Here is a 25118-nt window from a genome sequence, read left to right as displayed (position 1 = left end):
AGTCAGGCTGGAGTGGCTCCTCCCCCCGCAAGTGGGCTGTTCCATGACGGAGGAATGGGAAAACGGAGAGCGCCGCTCTAACAAGAACGATGGCGAGGTGTCGTTTCCGGAAGTGCATTGCCGCTCAGGTATTGATCGTCCTTTTTCATAGACTCATAGGGCTGGAAGGGACTTCGGAGGTCTTCTAGTCCAACCCCTTGCCCAAGGCAGGAGAGCTTATTCTATCACAGATAAATGACTGTCCAGTGTTTTCTTGAAGACCTCCAGCGATGGAGCACCCACAACTCCAGAAGGCAAACTGTTCCATGCATCCGGGAAATGCTGTGTATATAATTTATTTGGACATCAGTAAAGTAATGCATTGTCCTTTGGCATGCCAGAGATGCTGAAATGCCTGCCTATTTTTTCAGAGATATTTTTGAAAATATTGTTCAAAAACCTCTGTAATGTACTCCTTCCTCAGGGGGGAAAAATCAGGAATTTGGTGGCCCCTTTTCCAATGAAAATTTTTATTTTAAAAAAGTGTGAGTTATCATGAGCTGCAGCTCACTTCATCAGATGCTAAGATGGGTAGGTTGATTAGGCAATGTAGGTTATTTATGAGAGAAATTTCACATCTTTATGAATTTATAAGGAACGCAGTGGCTAAGACGCTGAGCTTGTCAATCAGAAAGGTCGGCAGTTCGAATCCCTAGTGCTGCGTAATGGAATGAGCTCCCGTTACTTGTCCCAACGTCTGCCAACTTAGCAGTTCGAAAGCATGTAAAAATGCAAGTAGAAAAATAGGAACCACTTTTGGTGGGAAGGTAACCATGTTCTCTGCGCCTTTAGCATTTAGTCCTGCCGGCCACATGATCATGGAGATGTCTTCGGACAGCACTGGCTCTTCGGCTCTGAAATAGAGATGAGCACCGCCCCCTAGAGTCGGGAATGACTAGCACATATGTGCGAGGCGAACCTTTACCTTTACCTATGAATTTATAATATATGGGGGGAAAAAACTGTGTTTTCTGATTCCTTTTTAGATTTAATTTAATTTAATTTAATTTAATTTATTAGATTTATAGGCTGCCCAATCCCGAAGGACTCCGGGTGGCTTATACAGAACAAGAAAAGAAAACAAGCAAAATAAAAATAAAAATTTAAAAATTCTCCAACACGCATACATTATGATTGGGGCTGGACCCTACATAATAAGGTCAACAGCCCCAGGCCTGCTGGAACAGCCAGGTTTTAACAGCTTTTCTGAAGGCCATGAGGGTGGATGAGGTCCGGACCTCTGGGGGTAGCTGATTCCACAGGGTCGGAGCATACCATGAAACCTTTCCACGTTTAACAATCTATGCTACTAAGACCTGCTTTTCCAAAAAAATATCACTTTGTCTGTCTTGTAATGTCTTGTGAGATTGAAATGCTCCGATATAGCTTTGCCCTTGGTTTACATATTGATGTCTATTTATGTCCCGGAGTCCTTCGGGATTGGGCGGCATATAAATATATTTAATAAATAATAAATAAATATTGATTCTTGTGAACTGGAAGATGAACACATCAAGACACATCTAATTCTCTGTAGGTATTTGCTGGGGTCTGTGATGTTGGTATAGGGGCAAAGTAGGTATGTAGTGTTGTTGCAGGGATTGTTTCCATATTGGAATCATTGCTCTGTTGTTTCTTGTTCCTTATGTAGATCTGCTTCAAGTTGGGTAGTTGTCCATATTTAAGTATGGTGCTGCTACCTAAAAGGGAGCAATAGATATTCCCTCACTTGTCTTACAGCAGCTTGCTTGGATTTGAAGTCCCTGTACCTTCTGGATTCAAATCTGTAGTTCTTTATCTGAATGTTGATCTTCAGTGGAAAAGATAATTCCAGTTCCAGAAAGGAAATGTATAGTGAAGCTGTACATTTTTATCTGACTGCTGATCTTCGATCCAAAAAATAATTCCAGTTCCACAAAGGATAATATATGACAATGGCCCCCGACCTTTACGGTTTCACGAATCTGGGGGGAGCGGAGGTGAGAGGGAATGGTTGTGTGCACGTAGCGTGCGCATGTATGCATACACAGCTCCAATTGCAGGCATGCCCACAGCTTGCACAAATAAAGCTTTGCGCCCTCCCTCCCACCCACCCATCCGTCTGCTGCTTGGGTGAATGGAGCTGCGCTTGCGCTCACCCGCTGCTTCCATAGCCCAATTCCATGAACCAATAATGGCTGGAGGTCGGGGACCCCTGATGCATTGCATTCATTCTTCTAATAAATATTGGTCAGTTCTTATGGAAATAGGAAAGAAAGATGAATCTCCATCTGTGCATGCAAGAATGTAGCCTCTGTATGTGTTTATATGTGAAAAAAAATTAATGTAATGAAATAGAAGATAAAATGATGACATTATTGTTGCTTGTTTATTCTCCTACACTAAATTTGGCAATTTTATTTCAAATAGCTTTCACATGTTTTGAAGATCCCCCCAGAAAGCCTGATAAAATCAATCTCTGCTGTTCCAGTATCAAAAAATAGGTAGGATATTTATACTTTAGAATTTAATTTCTTGAGATTCTTTTGTCATATATATAAAATAGGAAATAAAACTAGGGATAAAGTCCTAACTCATTCAATCTCTGTTTGTAATTCACATTATTTTTAGCATTACTTACGACACAGGAATAGTATCAGTGATCTTCAGATGTTCGTGAACTGTAATTCTCAGTATCCCTTGCATTGCTGTCCAGGACTATTGTAAGTTGTAGTTCAGCAACATCTGAGAGACTAAAAGTTCCTAACGTTTCCATAAGGGTGGTTAACATTAGGCATCATTTGGCCAAACAGATCTCTTAAGTGCTACTTTATGAGCTTTAGCATTTGAATAATAGGAACTACAAGGTCTAGCTTGTATATTGTTAACTAGGAATATTAGTTTCACAGATTATTTGCTGCTTCAGAAACTTTTGGAGATGAAGTTACTATAGTAATTTCTAGCTATGTTAACTCTAAACCTGAGGAATCCTGATCCCTCTGTCACGAAAAAAGTCTGAACCTTTACATTTCTCCCCTTTTTTTTTTCAAAGGCAAACTGCTGATTTCCAATTTTCTATGAGTCCTGTATTAGATGCAATTTCTACAAATTACACAACTTCAGATATTAATCTTCAGGCAGAAGAGCTGGCAAACAAGGTATGTAGTAAGAAGCATTGATTGGAAGCATCAATAAAAAGTGCTTATCAAATGTCTTGTCCTGCATAAATACTATGAAAAATAGTATCCATCGATTACAAAGGCTTTGGGAGGGTCAATTCTTTACCCTGCTGTTTTTACCAGTGAAAAGAAAAAAGTCATTCTTACCTTTCAACAATTGCAATTTATGGTCTTTCAAAATTTGCTTGAAATACAGTTAAATACTGTTTGCATGGATGACCCAGCTACAGTTGCTATAACAACACCTGAAAACAACGTTGTGTACAATTTCTTGCTATTTTTGTCAGAAAGACACAGCGGCATTTTGATGCAAACTCCGCCCCTTTGGAATGTACTTGCTCCGTGTGAAAATTCACATAGAAAAATAGCAGGCTGCCCAGTGCAATGCTGTTCTACTTCCTTGCCCTCCTTGCAGAGGCTGCTTGAAAATGTGTAATTACATAACACAGTGTACAAGATAATTCTATTTATTTTAACATAATCTTCTGTCTATATGCTTTATTTTTATTTTAGCTAAAATGTGATGCAGTCGTAAGCCAAATCAGCCCAGGTAAAGGAACGGTAGATTTCACGATAAATCGAGACTTATTAGCAAAGGTGAGCTAATGTCTTATGAACTGTAGAATAGAAAAAAAAACATGCTAAATTTGAAGCTGGTGTTTTCTATAATAGATACCCGTATAGAGCATTTAGTTCCTATTCCATAGTTTTAACTTAAATGATCTTCCCAATGACGTAAATTTAAAAATATAAAATAATAAAATTCAGTTTACAAATAAACACATTAGATAAAAAAGAGTAGAAATTATCTAAAAGCAGGATTTTTTAAAAAATTCATTTTTGCATGAGTATTAATGTTCTTATTTATATCAACAATTGACATAATAAGGTTAATCATAATATTGCTAACTTATTTAAAAATATAATTATATGGATATGAATACCATGTTTTATGAATAGAGCATGGGCAGATTGAAAAATGAGGGTTCTCAGTTCAAAATAATAATCAAAACTCAAAACAATGAATTAGCATTGGCTGTTTGCTATCTGTGCATTTGAAAAGCATTTGCAGATGTCTGCTTAGCTGCTGTGAAGTCTTTGAAGATTTTTGTGGAATGAGAGATTCATGATCTTGCAAATATCAATGAAAGGCATTACCTTAGTCTTAAAACGATCGCTTAATTCATTACTCCCATTGTAGCTATGTATATTTTGCTTCCTAAGACAGTGCTGCAGCAAGTATTTGAAGACGGCTCTGAATATGGAATAAAGAGTGAACTTTTTTCAGACTTGCCAAAAAGAAAAGTTCTGATTGATTTTAGGTAAGTATACAGGCTTGTTTATTTTGGAGCATGATTAAAATGCCATGCGGGTTTACAAATAGGTTATATAAGTCTGAAAATCAGCATTGATTCATTGTCCTAAGATTGGTTTGGTTCATTACTTTCTAGTAAAGCATGCACTTTGGTTTAGGGAGAACTGAAACCATTTTTTTTTTACATCTGAACATATGATATACTCAGGTTCAGTTTTCCTTGAATGAATATGCAGGCTTCCACTTCAGTTATGACACAATTTTCTTATTTTGTATTGCAATAAAATACAGGAAAGATCGTGAATGCAAAGTACAATTTGGGGTTGTTGTTGTTGTTGTTGTTTTAAAGACCTGTGGTTTAGCATTCAGTATATATTTCTGAAGGATGTCCTTCAATATTGATTTTGTTCATAAGTGTTTAGTTTATTGGCAGTGGAAATGCCCATGGTTCAGTTTACTTTGACATATTATATTGTTTGCCTAGCATGTCATTCATGTTTTCCTTTACATGCTTCACAGTATGAACTAAATGGAGAATATCTTGTCCCGCCTTAGCCATGAAAGCCAGCCGGGTTACCATGGGCTGATTTCTTTCTCTCAGCTCAACCTATCTTACTGGGATGCTGTTGGGGAGAAAATAGGAGGAAGCTGTATTGGATATGTTCACCACCTTTACTTATTTGTAAAAATAATGAAGGGAGGGTTATAAATAAATAGGTTTTGAGGTAAAGTCTGGTTTGACATCTCTATTCCTTTTTTGGAAGGTGAGGAATGGAACCTAAATGATGAATGTTCACATTTCTTGCAGTTCACCCAACATTGCGAAGAAATTTCATGTTGGCCACCTGCGTTCTACATTAATAGGTAATATCTAAATATAACTAAATAGTAGCCTATAAATGAGGAAAGCTTCTGAATATGGTGATGTAGTCTAAGTCAGTGTTTCTCAACCTTGGCAACTTGAAGATGTCTGGACTTCAACTCCCAGAATTCCCCAGCCAGCATTCGCTGGCTGGGGAATTCTGGGAGTTGAAGTCCGGACATCTTCAAGTTGCCAAGGTTGAGAAACACTGGTCTAAGTATTTGTAACTATCCTATGAACAGTAGGTGCTGATGTTTAATCTTAATTACTTAATATTTAGTCTTAGGCTACATGATAAGCTTTGAGCTGCTTTGAATGGGTCTTATGTGCATTTTGGAAGTTTCTCAAAAGAGGAACAGATTGAGATAGAATCAAACAAAGTCTTTAAAAAAATGACTTTGGGAATAAGGAAAAAAAATAACCAGCTAGTTTTAACTCAAATGTTGAAACAGCGAAAGTGAATTATTTTGCATCTAAGAACTTTAGATGATTGAAAAGTTCAAAAGAAAGACTCAGAATCAACTTGTAACCTTTCTAGATAATATATATTAAATAAAAGCTATAAAAAACTATAGCCTACAGGAGTAATCAGTTCTTTTCAAGCCTCGAAATTTTCTCCTTCTGTTTTGCATTCCCTTAAATTTATTATTGTGGACTCATAGTTCTTCTTATTAAAGTTAGGTAATAGGAACTTGCCAGGGAAGATCACAAATGACAATCATGTGACTGCATGGTGTTGTGCTGATTGTAAGTGTGAGCCATTTGGCACATCATGATACCATGACTAGAGGGATGCTGGGATGACTGGAACTTTGAGGACCAATCGTAACCATCGCTTGTTTGGTAGCAATACTAATTGTAGCTTCAAACAGTAATTGACTTTTGATTGTACCCGTACAATTAAAAAAAATTGAAAAAGGAGATTAGATTACATACAATGATCATTTGGAGATAAGAATACAGCTGGGACAAATAACTACTGTGATTTATTTTCAGGGAATTTCATAGCAAATATCAACGAAGCAATTGGGCATCAAGTAACAAGAATCAATTATCTTGGAGACTGGGGCATGCAGTTTGGTAATTTTTTTTTTTAAATCGGTCTTATGGTTAGTGTAACATAATTTATTGCTGTTTATTTTTAACCTTGTCATAATGAGCTTTTTTTTAAATGAAAAGATTTCAATTCTATTGTGGAAATGCAGGACCCAAAGCTGGCCAAGACTGATTAGGTTATTTTTTTAAAAACTGAGAACACTGACATGTACAGTTTGTAAATTCCTTTGCTCTTTAAGATAATTGTTCTATACATTAAAGATAAATCACTGGACTTCATTCTAAAAATCCATAAAACAAGACCTAGGTATTGAACCATTCCATCTGTATCTATACATGCTTGATTACACCAAAAAATAATAAGAATGTGAGTGCAAGAAACTTTTTATATTTCTCAGTAACAAATTCCAGAACAGCCATGTTCTTTTGACTGTAGAGCTGTTCTAGGATTGTATTTCCCATTTATAGTGAGATCCTAATGTTCTATGGAAAAATATATTATTTCAGTTGAAGAAAATAATCTTTTACTCCCATGCAAGAAACTCCCGATGTCAGCCTCTACTTTCCTTGCTTGCTATCGGCTGCCACGGAAACAGGGAGGGAAGGGGCTGGAGATATTTGGGAAGGGGAATTATGTGATGCTGGAGGAGTTATGAAGAAGGGAGTTTTGTTCTCACCATTTTTTGCACATGCTGGTGGCCTGTGTTTGGACTTGGTCAAGGCCAACCATCTTCGTATATCAACCTGATGAGGCTTTTTGAAGATGCACCCCACATGACACCTTAGGAAGATGCAGATTGGACATTGGTTTGGGGAATTGTGGGAGTGGTGCTGGGTAAACGTTTGATATGTACATGTTCACGCCTTTTTGGCTCAGATCTTGCTTTCCTTTTCGCTGCTTTCAATTCATATCTAGTAAAAGTACTTTATCTCTATTCAAATGGAGTTGAGGTTTTTCTTTCTTGGATATTGAAGGAGGCATGCCTGATATTCGATATTTGTTCCAGGGTGCTTTGAGTTTATATGATCGTGGCTCAAAACATCAAAATTTCATATTTTTTTGAAATAGCAGATCTTCCCTGGTATATTACTATAATAATTAGTTTCTGTTATTGTTTTCATTATTGTTTCTCTTGTCACTGTTTCTATGATTGGACATGTTTGGTTTTAAATTGTGTCCTTCTGAAATCTGCTGGGCAAGCAAACTGTTAGCACAAAGCTTCTGTTTTCCTGCAGTTATTATTTTGAATAGGTTTTAACCTAGCTTTATTAATTCCATATTTACAGTCTGTGCACCATTTTCTCGCAGACTGAGATCAGATAATAATGTCTGAGTTTAACAATTGTATTTTAGCTTTTATTGCCACACTTAGCTCCCAGTGTGTCTTCTTACAGAGCACAAGCAATTAACCTGGGAAATCTCTGTGTAAGAAAAAATTACTGTTTAATTCAAGAATTCACAATGAAATTAAATGAAAAAAGATAAGAAAAAAAGGGAAATAATATAGGGAGGAGGAGAGAGCTGAAGAAATTATGTAAATAGGTAACTATAGAAATTCCTTTTAACATTCAGAATATGAAAATAACTGTGATTTATACATTAAATTATTCTTCTTTAACTCCCTTGCAAAGTAGTAGAAATTACTGTTTGTTAATGAAATGAAGCAAGAATGCAAAGCAAAGAGTTTAATATTGCCCAAATCTAAAATAGATTCAATATCCGAGTTTGATCTGCAGGTAATCTGATCAGTATGCAAACAATGACGTCCAAACATTAGATTGTGTTGGCTGCCTCGGTGGCGCCTTTCACATTATTGACACAAAGGGAGGTCCACTATTCACGGCAGAATAGTCCCAGGCGCTGATACGACACAGCTCCCCCTGTCCCTAATCCCCTTCATTCTCTACACATTGAATGGGAACATTTGTGTTGTGAATCCTTACATGACAAACAGGATTCAGGACTCAGTAAGCCAGATTCATAAACATCTATATATGGTCATTTTTACAGTGCAGACTTCCATTGTTAATTTGCGGGTATCAGGACTCCTCAGCATCGGGGAGGATCTGCAACGGCAGGATATTTTATCCCAAAGGTGCTTTTTCAGCAGGCAATTGGACTTTCTTGTTTGTTTGGGGTTTTTTTTGAAGACGTTTTGCTTCTCATCCAAGAAGCTTTTTCATCTCTGACTGGATGGTGAGATTCCTGAATGAAAAGCAAAATGGCCTCAAAGAAAAAAACCAGAAAGTCCAGTTGCCTCCTGAAAATACACCTCTGGGACAATCGTGAGCTGGTTGACTGAGACTCCCCATAGTCCAGGATATTTTGTTTATTTCTGTGTCCCTTCAGATACATGTCTACGTTTTTGAAAATTATAGTGACTGAGAAATAATAAACATAAATTTAAAATATACTTTAAAAAATCAATAACATAACAACAGGAAGGCCCTGATATGCTACTAGTAATCTCAGTGAGTTCTTCAAAGATCTCCAAATGTCTTGAGGAAGGGCTATGTTTTCATGGATCTTCAAAAATATAGGGCGATGATCCAAATGTGGTGGTTGGTGGGGTGTATATTAGTTTATTGTTCTATTGTGTTTGGGTTGTGTGTGTTTTTATTTTTAATCCTATTCTGTAAGCGAGCTAGAATCACTTTCTGATTGAGATTGCTTCGAAATCAGTAAGTAAAGAATAAACATCTGATAAGTTGATTTGGATCCTCTTTGTGTAGAAAACTACCGCTTAATTTTGGGAATACACCATTTCTTAGCAACTTAGTTTCCTCCCGCGTAACCTCTTTTTGCTTCTTCATTCCTTACGTTCATTATGCATTTTCTCCCACACTGTATGATGCTATATTGCCACACTATCACATACTTTTAATGATGTAAAAGTCAATCTTTAGGTATGAGTAGGTTTGTGCCACGCAGGACAAATTTTCTGTGCCTTTGTTTTATGCACATCCTTGCCTACCGCCAGTACAAATCCTGTTTCAGTATCTAAGTTACACAATTTATGTCCTTTTATAGAACTTGCATGTCACTTGGTCAATATCCTTATCGCCAGTGGTTTATTCTGTGGGAGCTGAAATTTGTAGCATGCACAAATGTGTTTTTGGTTAGTGTAATCTTGAGACTTACTTACTTTATAAATTTAAATGATTTTACCATCCACATTTTTATTACTGAAAATAGAAAAAGGGCAAATTATTTGCTGATTTTATTTATAAAAAAATATTTTGTTATATGTGAAATAATTACTTTTTTCAGGGCTGTTGGGAGCTGGCTTCCAGTGGTTTGGATCTGAAGAAAAACTAAAATCTAATCCTTTGCAGCATCTTTTTGAGGTATGTTAATATAGTGGCACTCTGCTAGAATCATAATGTGAATGAACATAAGTGTATCGACCCCACAATTCTTTCTTTTTTAATATTTTTATTTTGCTTTCCTGTTTGTATTACCAGACTTCTGGAACAAAATGAATTCCTTAAAAATGGTAAAAACTGTGTTGCGCGTAGACTTTCAAGTTCAGTCTCTGGCTTATTTAACTAAATAGAATGAGAAGGTATCACCTGAGAACCTGGAGAACTACTAGCAATCAGGGCACAGTGAATAGTGGCCAAACAAATGAGTTGGCCTTCTACATGGCAGCTTCCTATGCTCCTATAACTGTTTGGTTTTCCTCAGTGGGCTAAGTAGAAACATGTCCTTTTTTCGTTCTTTAAGGAAATGACATTTATTAGGAAGATGGCATGGTGGAAAATTAAAGTAAATAACCAAGTATTCTTGGACACCAGTCCCAATCAGCAAGGCTGACAGCCAAGGAATATGGACTAGGAGTCTGCCATTTTCTGGAGAGAGGTATCAGCTCTTGTATATTGGGGTAGCAGTTTTTCCTTGTTGAGCTTCGTATGTCATTGTGGTAAAGATTACAGGATTTTGAATCTGGAATGTCTTGCATACAAAGTAAATATTTCACCATGGACTATAATCTTTTCTTGATGGAGAAGACTGAATTGTCAGATTGAATTGTCCTGTATTTTTCATTGATTTTTATACAGGTTTATGTACAGGTCAACAAAGCTTCAGAAGAGGATGAAAACATAAAAACTCTGGCACAAGATTTCTTTAGAAAATTGGAAGCGCAGGAAGAAGCCGCTGTGTCACTGTGGCAGCATTTTAGAGATGTTAGCATTGAAGAATATGCTCGGATATATAAGGTGATGACTTGAATCTTTTCTTTCAATGTTTAGGAATTACCCCATTCTAGGTATAACGACACTTGAATATCTTTGTATTTCTGAAAAAATGTGCGCCCTTAAAATTTCCACTATATGAGTCAGGAAGAGACATAATTTTATTTTACTCAGTAACCAGCTTAGAACAACCTATAATAAAATCCAGCAATAGAGACATAGCATACTTAAATAAAAATAAAAGTATGCAGCATTGGTATATTGACATTAATGAAAGTGCACTTTCATTAACTCAGAAATAAAAATATATTTCTTGTAAGTGAACTTTATTAAGCAATAATTGACAATGTAGAAATAAATTGCATTGTAAAATCTTAACAAAATATTTGTGATCAGTTATAGCTAAGATGGCCAAGGATAGATGAAGCAGATGTAAAGAGATGCATGAGATGGATAAGTGTGTGTCATTTGGAGTAAAATACATTGTTTTTGTTTTGTTTTTTGTTTCACATAACTTGCATATGGAGTCTTGCTGATTTAGTGGAATATCTGTAGGGTAGAATTCAATATAAAAAAACCTTTTGCGAATTAATAGCATGGTAATGGAACAATAATATAAATGTCAGCAATTAAATTTGACAAAGTATTGCAATATTCCTACACGATGGTATGATTTTCTTTCTTTTTCCCCATATCTCTTGATTATTATTTTTTAAGTTCCATTTTCATTTGGTCTGTCTATTTTGGTTCAGACTCTAAAAAGTTTTCAAGCAGGAAGCCATCAGAAATGCAAAGATTACATGGCTGTGCTGAGGGAATTCTGGGGCTTACTGCCTTTTGTCGAAAGGCTCATAGTTGAGATTATTCTTGCTGATCATAATTATTTTCCTCTTTTCTTGATGGGTTGTCCAGCGTCTGGGAATCTACTTTGATGAATATTCTGGAGAATCCTTTTATCAAGAAAAAAGCAAAGACGTTCTAAAGAGACTGGATGCAAAAGGACTTCTTATGAAAATGTATGAATGAATTCTTTATTTCCAGTTTTTTGAAATGCCTGTTTATTCTGTCTTAATGTATTGTAAGTTGAGTCAAAACTATATCACTTTAAAGCTGGACCATTTGTTTGAACTATATTTTTAATATTTGCTGTTTTAAATAATTAATGTAACTTTGTGAATACTGACATGCAGATCAGTGGTGGATTGCTAATCCCGTTCCAACCGGTACGGGTTGGAACGGGGCCGGCAGCGTCCTCGTGCATGCGCGCAGTTCATGCATGCGTTTTAGCGCCTGCGCGATGCTCCAGCTGTTCGCTGAGAATCGCGCAGGCGCTGTATGTGCCATGCTCCTGCGTGGAAGCGCAGAAGCCTTTAAAGACCGGTAAGGAGCGAGGGCGGGCGGGTGGGCCTTTCGGTGTTCCCGGAGGTTATTTACTTCTGGGTACACCGACCAACCAGTCCGTGCGGACCGCTGCGGACCAGTTGAAACCCACTCCTGATGCAGATACAGAGAAAAGTTTCACTTAGGGATATTTTATTGTGTGTGTGTGTGGAGGGGTAGTATACATCTTTAAGATGAGAAATGGAATCTGAAATATTTATAAAACTTGCAGGCCTGAGGTAAATGGTGAACTGCCAGCTAGCGCCTCATACTTTCATATGCACCTTTCCTTCCATCCAGCAGACTGCATAGGACAGAAGGAAAGTCATCAATACCCTCTTTGACATTCTGTGGTCTTTTTTATGTATTACCATAAAGGTTCTTTAGGACAATCTTACCTAACTAGATGTCTCCAGATCTATGGAGCTAAATCTTTTTCTTTTTCAGCCAGAACTAACATTAGCCATGCTTGCCTGTGAATTCTGAGGTTTTTTTTTAATCCAACCTAGCCTCAAAAATTCTGGAACACAAATAGGAGTACATGTACACAGGAGTACAGTTAATGTATATGTGAATTGAACATATGTATCGTATTCAGATCTCCCTTCTTCCTTTTCTTCCTTTGCCATTGTAATTTGTAAAGGAATGTTATTTCCCCAAGATCTATATTTTTGTTGTGTTTTAGTTCAAACATGTGATTCAAAGTCATTTCTGATTAACTGCTGAAGAAGCTAATGTCAAATCTTCAATTTTAAATTTGATTCATTAAACCAGCTTTTATTTTAATCACAGAACCAATTTTGAGTGTAGCAGTAAGTAAGAAGTTGGGGAAAACAAGCTACAATTTATTACCCCAACAGCTTTGGAGGAGGCGGAGTCTTTTGTACATGATAATGAAATGAGATAATGAGAAACCTTTGGATGACAGGGGCTGTTTTTCTGTATTGTCCAGGTGTACGAGGGCTGCAGTAGGTAAATTGGGGGTGTATTATATACATGGGGATGTAACTTTCTTTTTTGTTTGTGGGGGGAGCACTTGTAAAAAACACATTGAGCTATTTTTCAGGGCTTATAATTGCCTTTTTTAACTTCCCATTAATATTAAACCACAACTTCAAAGAATTTTTATATTTTTCTTGCAATATCCTTAAAATCTTAATTATTGACATAACAGAACACTGTCTGTCTGTCTAGCTCAGTGTTTTTCAACCACTGTGCCGTGGCACACTAGTGTGTCGTGACATAGCATAAGGTGTGCCGTGGGAAATTCAAGAGAATTACTTTATATATAGTCAATATAGGCACAGAGTTAAATTTTTTTAACATTTTCTAATGGTGGTGTGCCTCGTGATTTTTTTCATGAAAAAAGTGTGCCTTTGCACAAAAAAGGTTGAAAAACACTGGTCTAGCTAGCTATCTAGCTATCATCTATTTCCGTGATGGCAAACCTATGGCACCTATGACTCCACTGCCTCGGCTCAGTTTTCTGTGGCGTTTCTTCCGTGAGCTTCCATTTCCCTGCAAATGACAAAGCAGAAGCTCATGGAAGAAAAAGATCTTATCTCTTGCCACGCTGCCAGTGTTGGGATGCCCAGCTTCCCACCAGCCAGCTGGTCTTTGGGGCCCTGCTGCGCATGCGCGTGCACGTCCATGTGTGCCCACCCACATGCATACCTTTCACGCAGTTTGAACACTTGGTGTCTAAAAGGTTCACCATCTTTGATCTATTGGATGGATGTATTTGTATTTTATTGGTCTTGTATGCCGCCCACTCCCGAAGGACTCCGGGCGGCTTACAATAAACAAGGGAAGGGGATAAATAGACAAATAGACAAACAACAATTTAAAATACACAACATTCATAGTTGCCGTTGGGCTGGCTATTTCAACAGCCCCCCAGCCTGCCGGAGCAGCCAGATCTTAGTGGCTTTGCGGAAGGCCGGGAGAGTAGTAAGGGTCCGGATCTCCACGGGGAGCTCGTTCCAGAGGGCTGGAGCTCCATCAGAGAAGGCTCTCCCCCGGGAAGTCACCAGCCGACATTGGCTGGCAGATGGAATCCGGAGGAGGCCTAGTCTGTGCAATCTGATCGGTCTATGGGAGGTAATTGGCAGGAGGCGGTCTCTCAGGTACCCAGGTCCGATGCCATGTAGGGCTTTATAAGTAACGACTAGCACCTTGAAGCAAGTTCAGAGACTAATGGGTAGCCAGTGCAGCTCGCGGAGGACAGGTGTAACGTGGGTGTACCTGGGTGCACCCACGATCGCTCGCGCGGCTGCGTTCTGGACTAGCTGAAGTCTTCGAACACTCTTCAAGGGCAGCCCCATGTAGAGCGCGTTACAGATGGATGGATGGATGGATGGATGGATGGATGGATGGATGGATGGAAAAGGATATTAAGAAAACAAGTGTACAATTCCTTCTTGCAAGTAGATTGTTCAATGCTTTTTTTTCATCATTTTCAGAGAAGGAGTAGGAAAAGTTCAACTTTCTGAAACTGGAGACCAGGTTGCTGTGATGCGAAGTGATGGAACTTCGCTTTACTTAACAAGGCAAGCATGTTATGTGATTGTTTATCAGGAAACAGCACATTATTTTAATCCTATTGATATATTTAATAGAATATTGTTGATGGACAGATATAACTGCTCATGATTTTGAAAGGTAGAGTAGAAGGTTATTTATAAAACTTGAAAAATCAAATAAATGAATATTTCATTTGGAGGATTTATCATTTCTTCATGTTTCATTTCCAGAGATCTTGCTGCTGCTATAGACCGAATGGAAAAATATAAGCCTGATGTTATGTTATATGTTGTAGGTATTTTATGTTTTATATAAATTGCTTTGTTAGTTGATGATGGTGTACATTTTATAAGCATCTAAGCATTTCAAGAAATTTTATTAGACTTGAGCTAACCATTTCAAAAAGTAAGCGTTTTCTAAGAAAATAATGATATAATATGCTGTTACCCAATAAAGGAGAATATTTGTATCTCAGGGGTCTATGGTCATATGTGGATCATTCTGAACTTCTCTAAGCTTGATAGGCACTGCTGGTAGATTCAGGAAACCTGCAATTCAGTGATATCAGATTGATGTCTTGTTTGACAAAACTAGTCTTTTGCAACCAAGTGTCCTTTAATTGGGTTGAACAATAATCGCCGTTTACTGCAGTTATTTCTTCTGTAGTCCTAACTATCCATTGAAGTCTGTACCTGTCCTGTCTGGTTGCTGTACCAAACCAGACAGTTATAGGTGTACAGATGACAGACTCAGTAATTCCTCTGTATAACTATATCAGCAGCTTCTTGGACCGTTTTCTGAGTTAATGCAGGAAGAACAATCTTTGTTGTATATATAATATATTATATATATATATACACAACAAAAATGTTATAATATTAATATATTATTATGATATACGATACATTATTGTTATTGTTGTTGTTATTGTTGTTAAATATGAAACATTATAATATGAAATATTATCAATAATATTTCAAGCTTTCCATTGCCCAAGTTATGATTTGAACATCGGAACTTTTCCAGTTTTCTGAAAAAAACTCACATAAATTCAATTTTCATAGCATTATTCTTTTCCATGGAAATCAGTTGTGACAATGTTCTTTTGCATTTGATTGTTATGCACTAAATGACTAAATTGTTTTCCCCCTCTTCTAAGACAGATAAAAGTCAGAGTTCTCATTTTCAACAGATGTTCCAGATTCTGAAATTACTTGGTTTCAGTTGGGCAGAAAGGTAAATATGAACATATCAAGATGTTTAGTTTTTTTTTAAAAACAAACAAACTGAACAATGGTATTTTTAATATTAGAAGGGGAAAATGTGACAAACCAAATGTTCTAAATGTTTAGATGGGCAGAGTTTGGATTGCAAGAATTTGACCATTCGGGATAGATCAGAAAACAACTAATTTTAAGCAAGAACATTAACAGTGCTTAAGATGTTAGATAGGAGCAGAAGTGACCCAGGTTCATATCCCATCCATGGTGAAGCTTGGGAAGTGTTGTGCCCCTCTTAATTTGGCGTACCTAAGAGGTTTGTTGTAAGGCAATGTTGTCAAACTCAAGGTGTGGGGGCTGGATCCAGCCCACAGGGTGCTTAGATCTGGCCCACGGGGCCACCCTGAAAATAGCAAAGTACTAGTCCGCTGTGCCATTGCCAGTGAAAATGGACTGTAGGAGGGTCAAGGACAACCTTCCGGAGCTCCATTTTTGCTGGCAGATTATTGCAGGAAACTGTCGCAGCCGAAAACGGAGTCCGGGAGCCCGTTTTCACTGGCAGAACACTCGGGTGACCACAGGTGCCCTGACACGAGTGATGCTGAGCTGACCACACACACACACCCAAGATCAAACAAAACCCTGATGCGCCCCTCAAATCGAGTTTGTTGCAAGGGGAAAACCCTTTGTGAATCCTTAAACTCTCATATGAAATTATTCATGCAATAAAAAAAATAAATTTAGAAAATTGAGAGATAATTTCCTTATATAGCATTTCAGTATTTGCTCTGGAATCTGCCTTTATTCCAGTATAAGGCTGTGGAATGCTATTAGTTCTGTTTCCTGCTGGAGGGGCTAACTGGTTGCTTATAGAATGTTTCAACAGCAACCACTTCATTAAGATTCTCATTCAATATTGAAGATACGCATCTCAGAAAAGATTTTATATTTAGGAAAAGCCAGCCTTGTGTTGAATCAGCAGCAGCAGATAGGAGAAGGTGAAAATTCATCCTTTCTAATGTAAATTACCACATTGGGAAGTGATTGATTGGTGGCTAAGCAAATATGAAGTTGCTCTAAGTGGTTTAGGTTAAATTATTATTAGGTTAATAAAAATAAAGTTGGTGTTTGTGTGTGTGTGTGGGTGGGTTCTCTGTCTTCTGTGTATAAAGGCACATTGTTGCCATGTCAAGCTTTCCTACATAATTATTGAGATGGTAGAGCTTCTTGTTCAAAAATATATAGTTCATATTACAGCTATAACATGGGCAATGAAAGAATGCTTATGTAATGTACACATGTGGATACATCTGGTATCTAATCCTGTTTTGGAGGGAATAAAGTCTGAAACTGTAAAGCAAACTTCCACTCCTACATATGTAAAAGTAGAGTATGAGAAACTGTTTTCAACCATGGGCAATATGTAAGTACAGAGCACTTCGCACTTGGATTAGTAGTTTATTTATTAGATTCATGTTCTACTTTTCATTTAGAAGCTCAAAGCAGCATCTACAGCATTTCCTTCACCCCTTTTCCCTCACTTTAGCAACTCTTGTGAAATAGAGCTTCTGTGGCAGAGGGTGGAAGTAGCATATTTTTCTGAGATCAGGTTTAACTCTAAACCAGTGTTTCTCAACCTTGGCAACTTGAAGATGTCCGGACTTCAACTCCCAGAATTCCCCAGCCAAGGTTGAGAAACACTGCTCTAAACTTATGAAAATGCCAATTCTTATTGCGGGATATGTTCATTGTCTCTAAGAGAATGTCACTTTTTATCTATGATGTTTATTAGACCCATCAGTTATCAGGAGTTGTTGAGCATAAGCTGGACTGATGTTTTTGTCCTCTATGTTTGTAGGTGCCAACATGTGCCTTTTGGGAGAATTCAAGGCATGAAAACTCGACAAGGAGAAGTGATTTTCTTGGAAGATGTTTTAAATGAAACTTGTTCCCTAGTATTAGAGAGACGTGCCTCAACAAAAAGTTAGCCAATACATTTTCTCTGTTAAATTAATATTTTATTCTAGTTCTAGAAAGTGCGTGTGTTTCACCACTCTATAGCATAGTCTAAGCCACAATTAGTTCAGCTTCTTTTGCTTTCCATATAGGGACCTCTTTTTCTGTATCCTATATTTCAATATTTAAAACACACTCTAGTAAGAAAATATGTTTAAGTAATCAGGAAAATAATTCAGCCTTTACAAATAAAGACATCTGGATCTTTTCATTATTCTACTCTGGTGGCATTCTGTCAGTCAGTGAAATTATATTCTTTTTCAAGACACCTTTGACTAATTTAATTTTTTCAGTTCATATTTATTTATTTATTTATTTATTTATTTATTTACTAATAGATGATACTTTGCTATTTTGAAACGTTTGGCATTATTTTTTTCTCTTCTGTATCTATCAGTTGTAGCTTTAATATCTGACATTGCTTGGATAGGTCTCCCACACAATTCCATTCTACATTATTTCTCTAAAAGATAACGTTAAACATGAATCTAATTGCACAAGCCTCCACTAATTTTCATATGTAATGCTACACAGTATAGAGTTGAAGAATATTGGAAACTTTCATATGAACAATTTAAAAGACTTCTGCAATCATTTTGAAAAATAAAGTTATTTAATGATAGCTGACGCCACGGTATGTTAGAAGTGTAAAAGGAAGCTGAACCTCCAAAGAGGTTTTTAAAATTGCAGCAGGATAAAATTCTAATAAATAAATTATGAACGTATGTAAATATGTTTTCCTGATTTTGTTAACCATAGTCAAGATATGAGGAAGAGTATATTCCTATGATCTCATATAACTAAGCAGAAGGCTTCATCAAGAAGAGTTTCAGTACCAGTTTCTACCAGCAGCCTTGGGTACCTGTTGGGGAAATAATGGTTTTTCTCCTTTTATCTGGTCAGCCACAAAAGAATGTGACAATCCTCCTGAAACCGCAGAACGGATTGGGCTCGCAGCACTTATCATTCAGGTCTGTCATCCAATTAATGGCAAGATCAGTTTCAGGAAAATTGAAAGTGATCTACTCAGTTGGTGAATAATTTGTCATTTTCAGGACTTCAAAGTTCTCTTATCGTCTGATTATCGGTTTAACTGGGATCACGTTCTTCAGAGCAAAGGCGATACTGGTGTCTTCTTGCAATATACACATGCCAGGCTACGCAGGTATGGAGGGATGATTTGGGCCCCATTTTTTCTGAGTTGGCCTTCACTTGGGTCAGAATGAATGTTGTCTGCAAATGAGGGATTGGGAACTTTTCTGCTGCAGCTTCAGTATGCTTAAAGAAGATGAAATACATACAGCAGGCAAATGGGCAAGTTTTACTAAAGAGCTCCATCCAATTCATATAATGGAACTTTCTCCTTTTCTTGTCCCAAAGCACATAGCTGCTTTGAAGAGTTCCCATAATTCCCATCAATACAACCATGAGAGTGCTGTATTCCCAGAAAGGCTGCAGAAGAATTTTGAGTAATAAGAGTGTAGCTCTGGAGTACAGCAATGGAAACAATCGTAACTTTAAACAGGCAGCAGAACTCAACCGAGTATACAAAGAAGTAAAGAACCATTTTAGATTTGTTTTAATGTATACAATATAATATATAATCCTGCTATATAAATTACCCTGTTGTTTATATACAGTCCGCCAAGAAGCAAAGAACTATTCTGAAGATTTGATAGTTTCCTGTTTCTTCTGAAACTACAACTTTGCAGTTTTAACTCTGTTGTGGTGATCAGTCAAAATGTTTGTATTAATGTACCATTTCAACAAACAACTAAGGTCCTTTTAAGATTGTGCTGTGCTATTTTGTTTCATTCTTGCATGATTTGGCTCAGTTGAAGTGAAACAAGTTTCAAGTCCCAAATATTTTGCTTCAGTTATTAGTTTCCTTTAAAGCGGTGTTTTTCAACCTGTTTTGTGCAAAGGCACACTTTTTTCATGAAAAAAATCACGAGGCACACCACCATTAGAAAATGTTAAAAAAATTTAACTCTGTGCCTATATTGACTATATATAAAGTGTTTTTCCCACGGCACACCTTACACTATGTCACGGCACACTAGTGTGCTGCGGCACAGTGATTGAAAAACACTGCTTTAAAGTACTTTCCTTCCCTCGCACATAATATGCTAGTGGTTTCCGGCTCTAAGGTGCGGTGCTCATCTCCGTTTCAAAGCTGAAGAGCCAGCGTTGTCCAAAGACATCTCCGTGGTCATGTGGCTGGCATGACTAAATGCCAAAGGCGCACGGAACGCTGTTACCTTCCCACCAAAATGGTCCCTATTTTTCTACTTGCATTTTTACGTGCTTTCGAACTGCTAGGTTGGCAGAAGCTGGGACAAGTAACGGGAGCTCACTCTGTTACGCAGCGTTAGGGATTCAAATTGCCAACCTTTCTGATCGACAAGCTTAGTGTCTTAGCCACTGAGCCACCGTGTCCCTTGAGCCACTGCGTCCCTACTTTCCTTTGTTATCTTAAATATGGCATTCCATGTTTGATTGCTGATGAGTAGTGAGGAACTGTTATTACAATAATAATTTTCTGATTTTAGACCAATGCCTAAAAAGGCTTTTCATACTTTTTATTCCCAGATACCTGCTGCAGCACTATTAATGAATTAGAGACCTTCCCCCTCAACTTATCCTAATTCATAGGGATGTTTTAATGCATAGTCACAAATTGCATGAAGATTCTTTACTTATTGACTTGAGCTCCTACAGGGAAGGCAGCTTATCAATGAAATAAATAAATAAGGAACTTTCAAAGGTATGTTGATCATCAGTGTTACTGACATTTTTCTGTTCCCCTCCCTAGTTTAGAAGAAGTATGTGGTTCTGTCAATCAAGGCACTCCCATGAACCCTGCTTGTTTACAAGATCCACTAGCAATATCCTTACTTCAACATCTTCTCGGGTACTTCAGCATTTTCTCAAGTTTTTAATTCAGTCTTTGCATGTAGAACAGTACTGAACACAATTTATATATTTTGATAATTATGTTTGGTCTTATTATGCAACAGTTCTTGAAGACAATTAACTGCCTATCCTAACTGGTTTAGAATCAACAGAATGCTAACTGTAGCCTCGAAAATTTGGAAATAGAATATCACTTTGAAGTGTTTTTACTTTATTTCCTTAGAATAAGGCAATGTCCAGAATTCATTAAGCATCCTTTATATTCCATTGGCATCTTGTTCGTCTGTGATGCCTGCAGAAATGGACTGCGATATATATTAGCTATTATTGTTTGGAACAGTAGGCATTTTAAAGGTGCCTCCAGCTATTCATGATGTGCAGCATCGTGCCACGGACATTTAACTGTATGTGTGCCCAGCTGCACTTATTGAGGTATAGGAGGTAATATTTACCAAAAATATATTTTAAAGACATGTAAGTGTATAAAACAAAGGAGGTAAGAAACAAAATATGTTACATTTGGGCCTGTGTACACTGCACAGTCCAATGAATTGGGTCTGCAGAAGGAACACTGTGTAAGGAATAGCAAAAGCCCTTGACAGTGAGAAAAGCAAGGTTGCTTAAGGTGCTTGAGGAGAAATGGAGGGAAAACAGAATAGCTTCTTAGATTTCCTCGTTGAATAGGAAATAAGGAAAGAGCAGGCAAGAACATTTATGTAAGCCACTAATTAGCTAGTAATAATTATGGGATTCTGGTATTGCCACACATTGCATTTGAAGCCAAAAGGTATTTCAATTAATATATATATATATATATATATATATATATATATATATATATATATATATATATATATATATATATATATATAATCTTCCACCATCCCCCATGCTAAAATAAAAGAGAAAAAAATGACACTGTTACTCTGTTCTCAGAAAATGCAGGGCCATTTGAGGAAATAATCTAACCACCTTTTCAGATAAGCAAAACAGTGGTTAATTGTATGGCTGGTACTGAACAAAAGCTAATATATACGTTACAGCTATTTGACAATATTTTTTTCCTGGAATAGTTACTCCAACCGTGGAGGTTTTAATATACAGCCCTTCACTCAAAGAGGCAGGTGTGATGGTGTGGAGATGAGAATGTTCCCTAGGTGGCTTCTGTTTTTTTTTTTTTTTTAAATCAAATGCTCCTAAATGTGTTCCTTTCTCCCTTCAGATATGATGAAATTATTTACCAATCTTCACAAGATCATCAGCCGAAGCATATTGTTAATTATCTGTTTAAACTCAGGTAAAATATACAAGTGTTGGAGCCTTTGAACAGAACTGATACAATATTTTGTAAAAGTGTTTAGCCTCAAAGCAGATAGTTTGATATAATCAAATGCAGTTTTTTGAAACTGAAGGCTTCAGTGATGAGTGGAGGTGTTGGACTAGGCAGCCTGAGAAGATTGAGATCCAAGTCCCTCTTCAACCATGGAAATTCATAGGTGATTCTGAGCCAATCAGTCTTTCAGATCAACTTACTCAAAGTCTTTCTATTGGCATGAAATGAAACTCATTCAAAAATACTCCTTTTACGTTTTAATAATGCCCATCAATTTCAAAATCGGTACCTCATTAGATCAAAAAACAGTATATGTTCTTGAAAACCTTCAAATATGCCTTCTTTTAAATAATTTTGCTTCTCCTGGCCTACTTTTCAAGCTGTAGGTTAATAGTTAACCAATTTACATAATATCAAAGGATGTGGTTTCTGCAAACTTCATTTTCTTATGAAATATTCCAAATGCCTTAGGCATTTTGTTGAATGCTGTACATTATTGGCCTGAGTGACTGGCGGAAAAATCAGTTCATGATAAGCCTTTGGACAAAAAAAAATGTCCTTGTCAAAATCAGATGACAAACTTTCAAGAGATCATAAAAAGAAACTAGTTTTTCTTGTTGAGATGCATTCCATTTCTAAACATGACATTTCCTGGAACAACCTACCAGAAACAGGAAGAACATTTTAAATCTGGGAGCAAAATTATACTTTTTGTTATTTTAATGATATTTAAAGAAATGAACATTGTAGCAAAATCCTAGCTAGCCAGTTGTGCCATTTCCATGGTATTTTATTCCTCCACACCTGTATTTTTCATCTCTTGCAGTAGTTTATTCAGCATCTCATGGGTACTGAGCATGCTCAGTCTAATTGGGCTATTTTATCCCTAGAGTTTTACTATCCAGTGTTTGAAAGGTTGCTTTTATCTCATGTACATATGTGGCATAATTTTGTTTTTATAAATATCTCAAAGGATGAAATTAAGATTCATGTATGTTATACTGTGCAGCAGATGGACTTGGGTAAAAAGTTGATATTAGTAAAAAGAAAGAAATAGCAATAGCAGTTAGACTTATATACCACTTCATAGGGCTTTCAGCCCTCTCTAAGGGGTTTATAGAGTCAGCATATTGCCCCCAACAACAATCCGGGTCCTCATTTTACCCACCTCAGAAGGATGGAAGGCTGAGTCAACCCTGAGCCGGTGAGATTTGAACAGCCGAACTGCAGAACTGCAGTCAGCTGAAGTAGCCTGCAGTGCTGCATTTAACCACTGTGCCACCTCGGCTCTAGAAATAATAGTGTTCCATTAATTACTGTGCACATGGTAGGTCAAGACTAAATTGAGACACCATTACCATTAGAAAAATATGTGAATTAAGCCATGTTATAGTTTTACATAATACATTGACTCATAATCAAACCAACCAGGCTACACAAGTCACGAATAAGGTTTAAACTAATCATTCAATTGGTTGTGCATATGCAACCACTAGATGTTTAACTGAGCTGGCCATACAAGTTATAGGAAAGCAGCCAATATATAAGATAAATTCAACTTAAAGTGAGTCAACACAGCCTTTCCCAACCTTGTGTTCTCCAGAATGTTAAGACAATAATATCTGGAAATCTTATTGCTTCTGCCCACTGGGAATTCTTGGAGTTGTCCTAACCTAGCTAGAATTTAGAAGGTTGGGAAAGGCTTTTGCAGCAGAGTACACAAAAGCCAAATCAGGCCTTATGTTCAACACAGAACAAGCTTGGTTACGGTCAGCAACTATTGTAGAGCTTGAACAAAGGTTATGAATGTGGATTTTCCCCAAACAATTCTTCTCCTTGGCCAGAAGCAAGGATTATCATCCTCTAGCTAACAATGGCAGTTCTATATGCTCCATATAGCTCTTGCAGTGTTTTGCCAAAAATATGTTCTTATTCTAGCTGAAGCTTAAGCATGTGTAGCTCACTTAGAAATCAGCACTACTGTGTTTTGGCGGTTTAGGATTGCTCTCTTTTGGAAAGTGTGTTCTCAGGCTTGGTATTTCTGTTTTAGTCATTTAGTATCTGCAGCTCATAGAAATCTCCCTGTGAAGGGCAGCCCTCTGGAACTCGCTCAGGTAACATTAATTTTATTTTATTATTTATTAAATTTATATGCCACCCATCTCATGATCCAGCTTACAATATAATAATTCTTGGTGTTTGAATGTAATTTATTATCCCTAAGCAGTAAACCTGGAGAAAACCCCCCGGTGGAAAGGTTGCTGTTGAAGGGTGGAATATGACTTAAAAGGAATAAATGAATGGGAGGGAGTTGGACTAGACCTACAAGGTTCCTTCCAACTCCGTTATTCTATTCTTCTCACAGAAGAAGAAACCACTTGCATCAATAAAGTGGGAAAGTTCCATTGACCAAATCATGTATATAAAATCTACTTTGTGCTGATGGCCAGGGTCTCCTGTGGGGAAGTGGGAGGAGACTCTGGAGGAACTAAAAGAAGTAGATCCTCACAACAATCAAGCTGCAAATTTGATTGATACAAATGGGCATTTTTATAGTTCTTATTTTAAAGTGTTTTATACTACCATAGCATGGAGCAGGGGGACGGGGGCCTGAATAAGAAGCTGTTTTCATAAGAAGCAAATGACAAAAAATGCCATTTCTTCTTCTATATCTTCCCCCCTTTTTTCTTTTCTTTTTTCTTTCTTTTTCAGGCAAGGCTCTGCCTTTTCCACGCTGCTCGGTCTGTTCTAGCCAATGGAATGAAGCTTCTAGGAATCACACCTGTAGATAAAATGTAATGGGGCAATTTCCTTGATGCTTTTCCTGTGTATCGCTTATGAAGATTACCTGATCTCTGACTTGGACGTCGTGGTCTTTCCAAAGTAATGGAAATGTTCGGAAGCCCCTGTGACATGAATTTCTCTTTTCTATAATAAAGCCAGTTCCAGGTTTTATTGGTATTTGAATGAAATGGTTGTAGATGCACTGTGTGCGGGCCAAGCTGTAGGACTGTGGCTTTGACCTGCTCTGAAAACCACTTGGAAATTTCAGCAGCTGTGCAATTGGCCTCAAATAATTGTAATTGCTTTATTTGTATGCAGC

At 37.2% G+C, this 25118-nt stretch overlaps 1 protein-coding gene across 3 annotated transcripts; it reads left to right on the top strand.

The window, feature by feature from the left end:
• The first annotated feature begins 47 nt into the window (after positions 1-47).
• Positions 48-24976, top strand: RARS2 (arginyl-tRNA synthetase 2, mitochondrial). 3 transcript variants are annotated; one of them, XM_032216922.1, is made up of 20 exons: positions 48-128; positions 2449-2522; positions 3071-3176; positions 3711-3794; positions 4422-4519; positions 5321-5376; positions 6371-6454; positions 9702-9778; positions 10493-10651; positions 11540-11643; positions 14470-14556; positions 14761-14821; positions 15723-15766; positions 17609-17733; positions 18670-18737; positions 18822-18931; positions 20582-20680; positions 21905-21979; positions 24066-24129; positions 24728-24976. In XM_032216922.1, exons 1-20 carry the CDS (start codon positions 90-92, stop codon positions 24812-24814), a joined length of 1701 nt encoding a protein of 566 aa, XP_032072813.1. In that variant the 5' UTR covers positions 48-89; the 3' UTR covers positions 24815-24976. The 3 variants fall into 3 exon arrangements, 2 of the variants coding, with proteins under 2 accessions (XP_032072813.1, XP_032072812.1); XM_032216921.1 differs by having other exon boundaries at positions 15690-15766; XR_004255311.1 differs by lacking the exons at positions 20582-20680; positions 24728-24976 and adding an exon at positions 20359-20533 and having other exon boundaries at positions 15690-15766; positions 24066-24078.
• The last annotated feature ends 142 nt before the right edge of the window (positions 24977-25118 follow it).

Source organism: Thamnophis elegans, chromosome 4 (genome assembly GCF_009769535.1).
Source record: "Thamnophis elegans isolate rThaEle1 chromosome 4, rThaEle1.pri, whole genome shotgun sequence".
NCBI lineage: Eukaryota > Metazoa > Chordata > Lepidosauria > Squamata > Colubridae > Thamnophis > Thamnophis elegans.
This window is presented reverse-complemented; position numbering and strand designations above follow the sequence as displayed.

Excerpts from the sequence above, each read along its gene's own strand:
- RARS2 (XM_032216921.1), top strand. The coding sequence starts at position 90 with ATGGCGAGGTGTCGTTTCCGGAAGTGCATTGCCGCTCAG. Across the intron at positions 4,520-5,320 it reads AAAGTTCTGATTGATTTTAG|TTCACCCAACATTGCGAAGA; the intron begins GTAAGTATACAG and ends CATTTCTTGCAG. Across the intron at positions 20,681-21,904 it reads TTACTTCAACATCTTCTCGG|ATATGATGAAATTATTTACC; the intron begins GTACTTCAGCAT and ends TTCTCCCTTCAG.